Below are 13,742 nucleotides of genomic sequence, written 5' to 3'. Positions count from 1 at the left end.
TTCTTTTATGACAATAAAACAATCACATATTTAATATAAAAAGAAATGCAGAAAATGGCTCAGGGTTGTATTAAAAAAAAAATCCAGGTTGTGTAGGTTGCTGTATTTACATCTGGGAGCAGAGCTGTCCCCACATCAGGCACAGCAGCTGCACTCCTCCGACGCCCCTTTGCAGACACAGCCCTGGGCACACTTGGCACAGCCCACGGGGCAGCAGGAGCAGCAGCTCTTCTTGCAGGAGGTGCATTTGCACTCTTTGCACTTGCAGGAGCCGGCGCACGTGCAGGAACCACCAGTGGCGCAGGAGCAGTTGGGGTCCATTTCGAGCCAAGGAGATGCTGGAGCTCCCACCGGTAAAGCAAAAACGCAGTCAGGCAGTTGGAAAGTGCACTCTTTTTTTTTTTTTTTTTTTTGAGACAGAGTTCTCACTCTGACGCCCAGGCTGGAGTGCAGTGGCGCCATCTCGGCTCACTGCAACCTCCGCCTCCTGGGTTCAAGCGATTCTCACGCCTCAGCCTCCAAGTAACTGGGACTACAGGCATCCGCCACCACGCCCGGCCAGATTTATGGATTTTTGTTTCCAATCTAGCAGTGACAGAGCTTTTTCTAAAACTGTGGGAGTCCGTGCTGCTCTCATTCCTGCACTTATTCTCCTTTAAGCACTTACTGCATTTGTAATTTTAACTTTTTTTTTTTTTTGAGATGGGGTCTTGCTCTGTCGCCCAGGCTGGAGTGCAGTGGCACAATCTCGGCTCATTGCAAGCTCCCCGCCTCCTGGGTTCATGCCATTCTCCTGCCTCAGCCTCCCGAGTAGCTGGGACTACAGGCACCCACCACCACGCCCGGCTTTTTTTTTTTTTGTATTTTTAGAAGAGGTGGGGTTTCACTGTGTTAGCCAGGATGGTCTCGATCTCTTGACCTCGTGATCCACCCACCTTGGCCTCTCAAAGTGCTGGGATTACAGGTGTGAGCCACCGTGCCTGGCCAATTTTAACTTCTTTATATTAAATGGTTAAACTAACTAATGCCTGGCCTCTGGGAGGGCAGTCCCGTTTGTTTTGTCGACTGCAATACTCATCGCCTTACAAATGCATGTATTATCAGCCATTGCCTGCCCCTCCCCCATTTCTATGACTTCTCCAGTAGCCTTAGTCATCCTTTCTATACTTTTAAACTAGTTAGATGACTGTACTCAATTCCCTAGCGAGGCCTTCCTGCTGCCAACCTGACGGTGATGCCCGTGCTGCCAGCTCTCTGTCCTACCTTGGTCCACTGTGGAGGCGTTAACAGTCACCTGTGGTCTTGTTCTGTTTTCTCAATTGCTTAGTCTTTTGTAACATTTGCTGTCCTCTCTCAGTTCCCATCACCTTTTTTTGGCTCCTCTGTGCCAGGCACATTATGCTATCTGTGGGAGGTAGACAGGTTCCCACCCTTGCTTATTCGGAGCAGGGAAAGTTCTACTGATTTCATTTCATAAAAGAATACCAGTGATAAAAGTACTTGAAAACCACTGCTTTGTGGAATGGGTAATGCAGCAGACTTTCAAAAGCAATTTAGAAAACAAATTGTCGTCCAGGCTGGAGTGCAGTGGCACAATCATGGTTCACTGGAGCCTTGACCTCCCAGGTTCAAGCGATCCTCCAGCCTCAGTCTCCTTAGTAGTAGGCTCATGACACCACGCCTGGCTAATTTTTAATTTTTTTGCAGAGCTGGCGGGGTGAGGGGGGGGTCCCATATGTTGCCCAGGCTGGTCTCGACCACCTGGGTTCAAGCAATCCACCTGCCTCAGCCTCCCAAAGTTCTGCAATTACAGGTGTGAACCACTGCACCCAGCCACAAAGCAATTCTTGAAAAGCAACCAGGGTTGGCTTCCAAATGCTCAGCCCTATCATGGGTCTCATCCTATGGCCTTAGTGCCTTCCTCCTCCTTGTGTAGTTGGTTCCATCTCAGAAAACCTACATTTCCTAGCCTGTAAAGCTTAGCCCACTCCCCATGGAATGGGAACAATTTAGTAGTTTAAAGGAAGTATTAAGAAAGAGCACTCTCTGGGATTAAAGAGGGGGCAGGCTGAAGGAATGATGGCACGGCCACTGGGTCACTGCCTGACTCTCCAAACTGGTCTCAGAACTGGCCCCTCTGCACATGGACTGCTAGCTCGAGGGCCCGCACTGCTGAATGGCAGCACATCTTCCTACAGTGCCCTGTTTCAGGCTTGAAAACTTTGCCCTCGTGTCCCAGGGCACCGCACACCTCCACACCCCTTCTTCACACATTCGGCTTCCCTTGTCCAGGGTCCCACCATAGAGGAGCCTCCCCTGCTTCACCCACCACTTTCACAGCTCACAACTGGCTTCTGTTACTGTCTGGTCTTACTAAACAAAAGGGGCAGTGGCTCCTTCTGGCCATGAAATTCAAGGATTCCTCCCCAACTTCTACCAAATCAGGTACTTCTCTTACCTAGTATTTTAATTTTGACATGTCTTACCCAAGCCTGTGTCCGGAGCATGGTGGTTCTGTACTGAGCTGATACTGCTGGGATTCCTGTGCTTGGGACACATCCCAGTCAACTCAAGGGAGAGCATCTGTAGGCCCAATGTGTGCATGTAGGACATTAAACTCCCTTAGACTCCAAATTTGGGTAAGAAATTAGGAAACAAGATGGAAGGAAGAAGGAAACAAAATAATTTCTCCAGGCATTGGTGATTAAAGATGCCTTTCCTTTCAAAGCAAGCAGGCTGCTGTTTTCTGTGTGTGCTCCGTAGTACTAGGGTGACTCTCAGAGTACAGGGAGTGACAGTGGCCCAGAGGGTCCTTCTGATACCCAGATAAAGACAAAACTTTGCTTTAAATGGAGAACTGTTACTGTTCACATTCTTGCTGTAATCATCAGCTTTTACACACAATTTGTGGATCCCCACAGAAATACCACAGGCCCTGTGCGGTGGCTCACACCTGTAATCCCAGCACTGTGGGAGGCTGAATCATCTGAGGTCAGGAGTTTGAGACCAGCCTGGCCAACATGGTGAAACCCTGTCTCTACTAAAAATACAAAAATTTGCCAGGTGTGGTGGCACGTGCCTGTAATCCCAGCTAGTTGGGAGGCTGAGGCAGGACAATTGTTTGACCCCAGGAGGCGGAGGTTGCAGTGAGCAGAGATCACGCCACTGCACTCCAGCCTGAGTGATAGAGCAAGACTGTCTAAAAAAAAAATATTAAAAAAATAAATATCACAAAGCTACTGACATCGGTCTTCTTGGCCTGCATATGGCTGAAAGGTGTTTTCCCTTCCCCCAGGGACTGGCAGCTCCAGGCATTTCCTGAAAATGGGAATTGTCCTGCTGCAGACCCTGCTCCTGGCCTCTGGTGCTATGACATATTTGGCAGGAACTCAGTGACTGCTGAATGGATCTGGAGCAGATAAGAAAGCCAGTGTGAAGTCCTAAGGAAACCCACAGGATTGGCACTGGTGTCTTCCACTGGGTATTTTGTGACTAAAGCTGGACAAGGTCTTTCTTCCCTCCCTCCTTGCTCCTGCCACCACTGTACATAATGTCACCATCTGCGGTGAGGGTGATATAGCTGGCCTCACAGTTCCCCAGGCAGCCCTAGACAACTTTCTGCTCTCCATAGACACAGTCTAGACTGGCGATGCTGAGGCGCTCTACATCATTGTCCGGACATGGTGGGGTCTAGGACCACTGCCCACACATGCTCAGACACAGCAGATGCCCAGTCACGCAGTCTCCGCCCACATGCCACAGCCCCTCCACCAGCCCTGTGGTTGCATCCCACATGGTCTCCCCACTGCACCTCTTCCCCTTGGTCTTCTATTTAGCCCAGCCCAGCTAACATGACATGCAGGCAGGGGGTGTCCTAGCGTCATTGCAGGCCCTTCCGGAGGTGGGCAGTCCTCCTATTACAATTTTCACGGTGGCTCTGCCTCATCGTCAGCAGAGACCTTGTCTCCCACCTTCACCTGCAAAAGACAACGTCATAGGGCACGAGCTCCCTCCATTCTCTCCTCTCCACCTGAAAATGATACTGTCTTCAGCTGTCCTTGGCGCCAGACTCAAGAGAACGAGCCCTGTGTCCATCCTGGCCCCATGGGGCCCAGTGCCAGCATCCCCTCCACTGTTTCTCCGCCTCTCTCTCCTTCTTCCTAGAGTCAGGGATGCTAAGCCTGTCCCTAGGAAAACCCATCCCTGTGCTGCTCCTCTTTGGCCACTCCCAAACTATGTCCCCCTTGGCTTCGGGGCCGGGGCTGGGGGTCTACACTTGCCTCCACAGCCTAGGGGTGTTTCCTGTTCCCCTCAGATGGTCCAGGCGAGCTCTGAACGTGTTGGTTCTGAGTAAATACAGTGAACCAGCCAGCCTAGATACCGGTCCGAACTGCCATCTGGAACTGCTGAGCTACTGCTGAGAGGAGGAGCCCATCACAAAGCGGGGAAAATGGGACCAGGTTTCTCTGCTGAACAAGGAAGATGATTATTCTGATCGCTTTCTACAGAATCTGGACAACAGGGAAGAGTGTTAAGTATCTCAGGGAAAGGGCCAGTGGAATACTCCCACGGTGCTTCAAATACCCCATTGCAAACTCCCAGTTTACGTGTGATCAGCTCACTTCCCTGAAGGTTTCTGACAGGAGGGTTTCCTCTCAGATTAGCAGATATGTCTGTTTGCAGGCATTTTGGTGAGACCTTACAACAAAATTTAATGAAATACAGCAGCATTTAAAAAGACTTGCTATTTACTGAGTACTTGCTTTGAAGTACTATGCTAAACAGTTGAAATGTATTTTTATAATCTTTACCATATACAAGGCAAGTAATACTGCTTCCACTTTACAGCTGACAGTTTGAAGCAGAGAAAGCAAGCAGAGACGCAGAATGACTGGCCCACAGCCAGCTGCAGTTCTAAGCAGGGGATAGTTCTGAACCCAGCTGGATGAGTCCCAGGCCTGTGCTCTTTCCACAACACCACATCCAAAACATTTTCCAGTATCTTTGTTTTGTAAATAAGTCATTGCATAATGCCCAATATTGGTAAGAACCAAATGTCCAAGAACCCCTATCTTTATGACTTCTTGCTCTGAAATAAGGGGTTGCCCAGGACATCTGCCCAGCAGTGGGGCTGCTGAAGTTCAGGAGAATGAGGAGATGGGTGTAGGCTCCGCCTACCTCCCCCCATAGGCAAAGGTCTGCAGAACCACCTGGAGAACCCTAGGGAGCACTGACATCCCCATTCAACTCAAGGAGCAGCTCACAGCCCTAACACAAGTTACCACACGCAGAGCAAATCTGGAAGACATCTGGGGAACGTAATGAAGGACTAGACAATTTCACGCTTTCACGAATGAAACTGCAATTAAACTATACATGCACGGTGCTGTGTTATTTTGGTAATACAGGGACACAATTTAATGATTCTAAGGATTTTTTTGTAGTTTTTTTTTTTTACAAGTCAGGTGCCATAAACATTCAAATAATCCATCTTTTAAAAAGTACGTTTACAACATCAAAAGAATTAAGATGAAATATAAACCTTTCTACTTACAATTTTTATACAGATTAACCAAATCACAAATACCACAAATAAATGTTAATGTTAAATTGTAACAATATAATGAATAAACATTCAGATTCTTAATAAAATCTTCCTTTAACATTTTTTAACTTACCATTATGCTAAATAGTCTATGCAGAATTTTGGGTGCAATACCAAGAAGGCACCAACAGTACAAAGCAGATACAAAGCAGTTTCAGAACTTTCTTGAGTGCTCTACACGGATAAACAGCACAAAAAAAGGCAACAAGCTTTAGGTAAACCTGGTGCAACCCTGGAGGACTTGCTCTGGATTTCCATTTGTTTCTGACCCATCGTGTCAAGGTGGATGACGTAAGAGAAACCGCATATTCACTGTGATAGCTTCTCATCTGCACTACAGGAGTATCATGTTTCAAACACCAGCATAACAATTTTAAAGCACAAATGCTTTAAAAATGTATAAGCGAAAGGATTGCTCAGATTTTCAAAACCATTACATTTACAAAAATATTTCCCTTAAACTTGGGATTGCTCCAAAACATTGATTTACAAATATAAAAGTATTATGGAAGGACTCAAAGCATGTGTGCATATGTATGTGTGTATTAACATACTGTTACCATACTATATAAAAGTTACCAATTTAAAAACCATATTAACATATAAGCAAATAAAGAGAGAACAGTCTCCTCTGAATGGTTGAAATATTATGTGGCATGCGGTGTGGGTAGTTTACCTTTGCGATTCCTTAGAGACAACCACTGGTGAGCCACATGTAGCTTGTCAAAGCTACCGGTTACATCTACACCCACTGCCTGCGCCCAAGAGCATAAGGAATGAGTGTGCACAGACCACACACTGTGCATGGCACACCGAATACACTATTCTTCTACCCAGATGCCACAATGTCTGCATATCTCTGCTAGCTTTGAGAACCTGTGTCAGGACAGAGTCCTCACGATGAGTTCTTTCAAATCCATCCCACTGGCTTGTTCGATATTTCTTTTATACTAAATGAAAGGACTGGAATGTTTCAACAGGAATTTTTTGCTTACATTTTAGACACCAAAAAAGCTATTAGTCTGAAAGCTTATTTGAACATACTAATAGTGGAGGTGCTGTTCAGTGTCACTAATATGAACTAAGATGACCTAATCTGTACATTTTTACAAATGTAAGAAGAGCCAAAATGATGCATCTACTACACATGATAGTTAGCGCTTTTCATAGGTACCTTGGTTAGGACTATTCTCTGCCCTGTTACATTATGTTTGGCATGATTAATAAAAAGCACACAACTTATGGCTACAATGATTCTAGAATGAAGTTAGTGGTTTCATGCCAATCTGACTCCACAGTACCAGGAAGGGGAATGGGAAGGAGCTCATAGTCTCCAGATGTTAGTAGCCAAGGCTGTGGTTTTCTAATTAGAAGAGGATTGCAAATTAACCTCATAATACTAACTTTCCATTTAAAAAGTATAAAGAAACAAGAGTAATAAAACTGTCAATGTTTTAAAAATGAAAACTGACTTATCAGTGTTATCAGGTAACAGTCAAATTTCTGTGTCTTGTCAATGCTGTGTGGACCTTCAGATGGCAGCTCTGAGCACGCAAGTGAAAAGGGCGTATTTCAGGGCAAGAATAGAGATGTGGGTCTGTTTTCCGGGGATGAGCCGGCTATCCTTCCTCGGCCACAGGAGTGGTGAGCGTGAGCACCCTGGGCTGGGTGGTGAGGACTGCATGCTGCGGGGCGGCCCTTCCCAACACTCGGCTGTGCCCAGCAGCAGCTCTGGGGCACGCGGGCAGGCCCTCTTTAGAGAGAACCAGGGAATCCAACCTGAGATGGGGCTTCTTCGTTAGGGTTTGACAGAATATTTGAGACCTAAGATTGTGAATAAAGGAACATGACAGAATCGATTCTCCGCTGAGCAGAGGTAAAAAGGACCCTACAGAAACACCTTTCTAACTCATCTTATGTAAACCCAAGTGCTGGGCCAGTGCCTGGGTGGCAAAGTGAGGCCTGTGAGCATTTCTGTGTTCAGCATAACCTGAACCTGACTGTCCATTCAGACACGCTGATCCAGAGGAAAGCAACACTGAATCTTAACATGAATGTGAAGATAGAAGATGTACATTTATTTTCATGAATTACAAATGCGTTTCTGTTCGTATTAGCAGGCAGTCTTTATATAACCCATTCTCCATTGCTGTCAAAAATCAAACAAGAAAAAAGGACAGCTGAGAAATGAAAAGCTAAAAATAGAATTATTTTTCCTAAATGATCTGCTGGATAGCATTTTCTGTGGAACACAACTCAATCGAGGTAACAATAGAGTTTTCATTTCAATTGTAGGCATGTGGCACTTGGACAGTCATCTCTGCACAGAAAGCTGTAACAGTCATGCGAGGGTACAGTAATTATTGAACAAGGCAAATTTCTCACCACAGAGAGCAGTGGGGAAGTCAAGAGGAGGCACCGCACTGGGACAGAACACCGAGTCAACTCCACAGTACACAGTGGCAGGAACAAATACTTAAAGAGATCAGTAAAATATGGATAGAGCTCCAAACACGAGTTAGTGCTAGCTTTTTCTGACGGTCTGACTCAGCAGTATCAGAAATATTTGAGTACTTGACGACAAACAGTGCTTCATGTCATGAGCTCGTGGAGGCTTTATTACAAATTGTTATATTGTAGGTTGAAAAATGAACTTGAGATGCTGACATGCTGTAGAAGGAAAAAGAATTGTATACTTTCTTATTTAAAGACGCAGTGTTCCTCTCTGCTAAATCCTCAGGCATGGAACATGGTTACTGAAACACGCACATTTGAAGTAGCTCAAAGGCGTATGTGCACCAGCATGTGGAGTTCCACCCTGGGACATCCCCAGAAACCACCCACAGCTCAGCACTGCAACCTTTGTACTTCTCTCACCAAATGCCGAGTGAAGCTGCCACTTTAAATCTTTTTTTTGTAAGTCTTACAAACATTAAGTACTGCACATAATGCTTCTTGGCAAGTGTTACACCTCTATATGGTACAAGTGACCACAGTAAGTCTACAGAGTGACATTGCTGGGTGCAGTACTTCCTTTTTATTTAGAAAAATGACTGCATTTCTAAAAGCTGGGTCAATAGCACATACCTTATAGATGTTAGTGACTACCATGATATGAGAAAAGACGTGGACAAGTGCTCCCCAAGGATTCCCGAGACGGAAGCACTTGCTGCAGGCTGCAACATCAGCCAAGGTATTTCCACAAGCTCCTGCTCTGGGGCAACAGTTATGGTCAAAGGGTGAAGTGCAAATAAGGGGCTGTCACTGACTTAAAGTGCCCTAGGCAGTAGCCTTCCCTATCATAAAGTGAGATGCCAGTGACTCGAGACAACTGGGGAAGAATCTCTCTCTGGTGCGGCTGCATGGTCAGCAGGGCATCATGTAGAAAAGGATTCAGGAGAGGGAGGAACCACTGCATCTTTCAAACCAGAAAGCGGTTAGTGACTAAAGCAACAGTAAGCAGTAGGTGCACTGAAGTACATACTGCCGCAGGTCACCAATAGGTGACACACACAGGGCTGCCAGGAGGAATTCTCTGGACTGAAGAAATTCTTTGAAAGCATAAAAGCCACAACTACCAGAAACCGCCCCTCCAAACGGCTCAAAGGAGTCAAAGTGGATAAGCCAAGACGGGCTGGAGACAGGACCAGGGGTCAAGAACTGGGAAGAAGAATACCGATGTCTGAGCACGTCCAGTCCTCTGAGCCCTTGTCCTACAGAAACACAAACAGACCACTGAGTTAAGAGTGAGTCATGTGAAAACAACATTGTCATCAGCATCACAAAACACAAAAATGACAAGAGCGAACCACATTAAAACAGCAGCAGCAGCAATAGCATTATGAAAATAGAAAAGGGAAAAAAAACTCCTGCAAAATGGCCATCTCATTGGACACACTTGGGCAAGAGTAACACACGGCAGTTCTGAAGGGGCCAGGGTCAGCCCTCACTCCACAGGCACCTTCTCTCAGACAGTTCTGAGGTGGTTTCCACAACACTCATAGGAGAGACACCACTCCCCCAGCCTACACTGACTGCAGTGTTCCCAAGATGCCCTTTATTTATCATAAGATATCCAACACTAGTGCTCGCTTTGGCAGCACATATACTAAGATATCCAACACTACTCCATGGTCAAAATTAGAGTTTAAGGGCCTTTGTAAAATAATACATCTTTACGCAAAAGGGTCTTCTGCCGCCTCCTATTCTTAGCAAGTCTCTCTCTAAATGACCAGCTAGGACAGAGTTAACTGCACAGTCAGGGGACAGTGCCCTGTTAATAATGCTCACATTTTCTCTGACTGAGGGCGAAACAGTCCTGGTGGGAAGTGTGAGTGGGGGTAATGGGCTGGGGTTTTAGCAAGGAGCTGTGACTGGTTCCCACCGGCAGGAGAGGTGCTGATCACGCAGGTCAGAGGTGACCTGACAGCTATGTTCCCATGAGGCCTCTGAACCAGTGCCCTGAAAGGAAGCATTTCCCTCACTCTCTATGCCCGGCCAGGGCCCACCTGGAGTATCACACCAGGCAAGCACAAGCAGCACGCTTTCCCTGTTTTTCCAATGTCTCTACTTTTACTTGGAGAAATTCTATTCCAAACCAAATCTACTCCAACTGTTTACAGGCCAGTGGTTCTCAGATGCTAGCCTGGAAAGCACCTGGAGGGCTTGCTAGAACAGATTGCTAGGGGTGGGCACAGAGCAGCCACACCTGCAGAGCCACTGCCTCATGGCTTCCACTGTACATAATGAGTGAACTTCACTCCCAGCTATCGATCACTCTGTCCCATCCGGTTTTTTTTTTTGAGACAGTTTCACTCTGTTGCCCAGGCTAGAGTGCAGTAGTGCACTCTCGGCTCCCTGTAACCTCTGCCTCCCAGGTTCAAGTAATTCTCCTGCTGTAGCCTCCCAAATAGCTTGGACTACAGGCACCTCCTACTACACCCAGCTCATTTTTATATTTTTAGTAGAGGCAGGGTTTCATCATGTTGGCCAGACTGGTTTCCCTGACCTCAAATGATCCACTTACCTAGGCCTCCCAAAGTGCTGGGATTACAGGCATGAGCCACTGCACCCAGCCTGTCCCATCCTTAAAAATGTGAAAACGGCCACTCAAATAATGTTTTGCATTCTGTGGTTCGGATGAAGAAGGTGGAGAAGGCCACTGGGGCAACCAACTGTCTCAAAATGCAAACAAAACAGACTCTTCCCTTTGGAGATTCTCATTGGTGTGAAATGTTTTCCAGCATGAAAATCTAGCAGAGTATCACTTATTATTTCACAGAGCACTTTCAGAGCTATGGTTTTCATCTGCCACTCAAGAGTTGGGGCAAGAAGAACGGGTGTTATAGCCAAACTGTGGACTTGGAGATGGGCTGAGAGGGAGAAGTAGTCTCTTTTATGTAGAGGTGAAATACAGCCAAACCTATGGGTTGGCAGGATGTTAAGCTGCCCTAAAATGCTTTCATCTTCAATAAACCAAAGGAAAATGCGGTTCATGCCCCTACTGATCAATCCACCTGAGAAAACTCACAATCAGGCGGACGAAGAAGAAAGTTGAGCACTGACCTCTACCTTCACCCGCCTCACAGGGTAGGAGACTGAGGATATGGGCTGGGTAGGAATGAGGCTTGTCACAGGTAGTAGGCATGTTCAGTTTTTTGTTTTTTTTTTTGAGACGGAGTCTCGCTGTGTCTCCCGGGCTGGAGTGCAGTGGCGCTATCTCGGTTCACTGCAAGCTCCGCCTCCCAGGTTCACGCCGTTCTCCTGCCTCAGCCTCCCGAATAGCTGGACTACAGGCGCCCGCCACCACGCCCGGCTAACTTTTTGTATTTTTAGTAGAGACAGGGTTTCACCGTATTAGCCAGGATGGTCTTGATCTCCTGACCTCGTGATCCGCCTGCCTTGGCCTCCCAAACTGCTGGGATTACAGGCGTGAGCCACCGCGCCCGGCCGGCATGTTTAGTTTTTAAACTTGCCCATGGAAATTGACCCCCTTAAGCAAAACACAATGAATATACTTTGACCCTTTAAGATCTTTCGGCCAACACTACAAATATCACTTGATTGCTTCCTCTACCAAAGGGGCCCCACAGCTGTGCTCTGTGGTCCTGGGGTGTATGTTTCTAGGCCCTTCCTGCTGCAGCCAAACGGTCAACAGTGCCCTCCCAGTGTTCCCTTGTTTTATTACACGTTTACCTCCTGAGTTCTCCAACTTAGAGCTCCTGATCTCCGGTGTGTGGGCTGAAAACTCAGAGACAATGCTCCTTAGTATTGTGAATGAGTCCCGAGACCTTTCCCAGGGAGCAAGGCTAGTCACAGGCAGTGTGCAGCCTGCCACTGTTTCATGCTGGCAAACGTTTCAAGAAAATGGTATTCTGGGTCCAAAATACCTGGATTCTCTGCTTAGTTTTGCTACTTGATGTACAATCTTGAGCAAAGTGCTCAAAGGCTCATGTCTTCAGTTTCCTCAATCATAAACATGGGATGCATGCTGACTTCCCAACATTCTGTTGTGATCACCAAAATGAAATGTTTATGAAAGAACCTATCCCATAGTTTAATCAGCCAACCCAGCCCCAGCTTCCCCTGGATTCATGTGATATTCTAGATGATTAAATTATAAGTCAGTCTAGATGTTGGCAACTTCCTTTGCAATGAATGGATAAAATGAGATGGGTTGATGGGTAGATAGAGGAACAGATGGACAGATCTATGAGAAAACTAGTAAGATATTAATGTTAACTGTATAATCTAGGTGGTGGGAATACGGCTGTCTACTGTAAATTCCTTCAACTTTTCAGAATAGTTGAAAACTGTCATTAAAAGAATGTTGGGGGAAAAAATCATGCTATAAGCACACAGGGAGCATCTGTGTGTCTTTTGTGTCTGGAGCAAATGAACAACACACAGAGGTGACTGTCTTTGCCACGCTGGGACTCTCAGAGTGGTGGTGGACCCGACAGGGATACTGGTCCCCCGCCTTGCAAGGCTGGCTTCAGGAGGCTGTCAGCAACTGTGTCCTGTGGCCCCAGGAACAACCCTGCCGCTGTCTTGTCATCCTTGTGCCTGCGGTGCTGCCTGTCTCCAGTGGCCTGGCCAGCTGTCCCCCAAGTCCTTGCTCTCCGAGGTCCTCCTGCATCTTTACTGCCGCCAGAGTCACCTGAGCCATTGCTTCAGGTCAGGTAGCTACCTGTGAGGGAGGGCTGGGCTCCTGGGGAGGCAAAGGCCACAGCCTGGGCTGGCCTCTTTCTCTGCAGCCCCCTCTTGCTCTGCTGTCTGGCATGACCACCTTCCAGGTTCCACACAGCCGTGCCCCTCCCCAACCAGCAAAGAACCCAACTGTCAGGTTTCAGCTGCAGCCCAACTGCAAGTCGGCCACACTCTGCGAGGCTTTAATGTCTGCCTTACCCTCTGGGGCCCACCATGCCCATGCCCACCACTGGGACTCTGTATACTCCTTGTTGTTTACATTTCCTGCTATGAGGCTGCTGGAAAGCAAAGCCTGTGTCTTATTCATCTTTGTTCCCTTCCTAACTGGCAAAAGGAAGTGCTCAATGCTGATTAAGTGATGAAAAATGAATTATCACGTCAACCCCAGAAGCTCTTTTATACTAAAAATGTGCATAGTTGTGTCTGTGTGCCTTTCTCCCCTACTATGGGCCCCTTTGAGGCCGCATTTAGATCCTGCTTGCTCCGCTTGCTCTTGGTGTCTAAGGTAGACTAAGCAGGCAGCACGCCTGACCTCAAGCGACAGAGAAGATGAGATGATCACAGACCACCACCTGGCTGAGGGAAAATGACTGTGAAAGGAATTGTGAAGGAAGAAAAGCAACAGAGGTTGCTCAGTTCCATCTTCTAGGTTCTGTAAAGGGCAAAAGAGTAAACCTCTCAGGCCTCACAGGCCATCCAGGTCTGTTGTGACTACCCCACTCCACCGCTGTAGAGGAAAGGCAGCAAAGGTAACCTGTGAGCAAATCCAAGGCCCTGTGCGGCTCCATTTACAAAAACAGGCAGCGGCTGACCAGGGTCTAGTTAACCTGACCTTGTACTGGGAGTGTGTCCTGGAGCCTCACGGTGGGGCAGGGACTCTTGAGAAACAGAGACAACTGCTCCACTGTGAGCGCCTCATGGAGGAGCC

At 47.1% G+C, this 13,742-nt stretch overlaps 2 protein-coding genes across 2 annotated transcripts in view; both read right to left on the bottom strand.

The window, feature by feature from the left end:
* LOC126929773 (metallothionein-1E-like) lies at positions 1-392 on the bottom strand. The gene has a single exon (XM_050746434.1). It carries the CDS (start codon positions 319-321, stop codon positions 136-138), a length of 186 nt encoding a protein of 61 aa, XP_050602391.1. The 5' UTR covers positions 322-392; the 3' UTR covers positions 1-135.
* A 4,999-nt stretch (positions 393-5,391) lies between these two features.
* The window catches only part of MAPK1 (mitogen-activated protein kinase 1), a 109,236-nt gene continuing 100,885 nt past the window's right edge, over positions 5,392-13,742 (bottom strand). Inside the window, exon 9 of the mRNA XM_050746241.1 lies at positions 5,392-9,318. The gene's annotated coding sequence lies outside the window, so the exon portion shown is untranslated. The remainder of the gene's footprint in view (positions 9,319-13,742) is intronic.

This window comes from Macaca thibetana, chromosome 10 (assembly GCF_024542745.1).
Source record: "Macaca thibetana thibetana isolate TM-01 chromosome 10, ASM2454274v1, whole genome shotgun sequence".
In the NCBI taxonomy this organism is placed as follows: Eukaryota; Metazoa; Chordata; class Mammalia; order Primates; family Cercopithecidae; genus Macaca; species Macaca thibetana.
Note: the sequence above shows the minus strand (reverse complement) of the source record. Positions and strands in the feature narration are given on the sequence as shown.

What these genes read in the sequence shown, in the direction of transcription:
- LOC126929773 (XM_050746434.1), bottom strand. Translation starts at nt 321, where the DNA reads ATGGACCCCAACTGCTCCTGCGCCACTGGTGGTTCCTGCACGTGCGCC.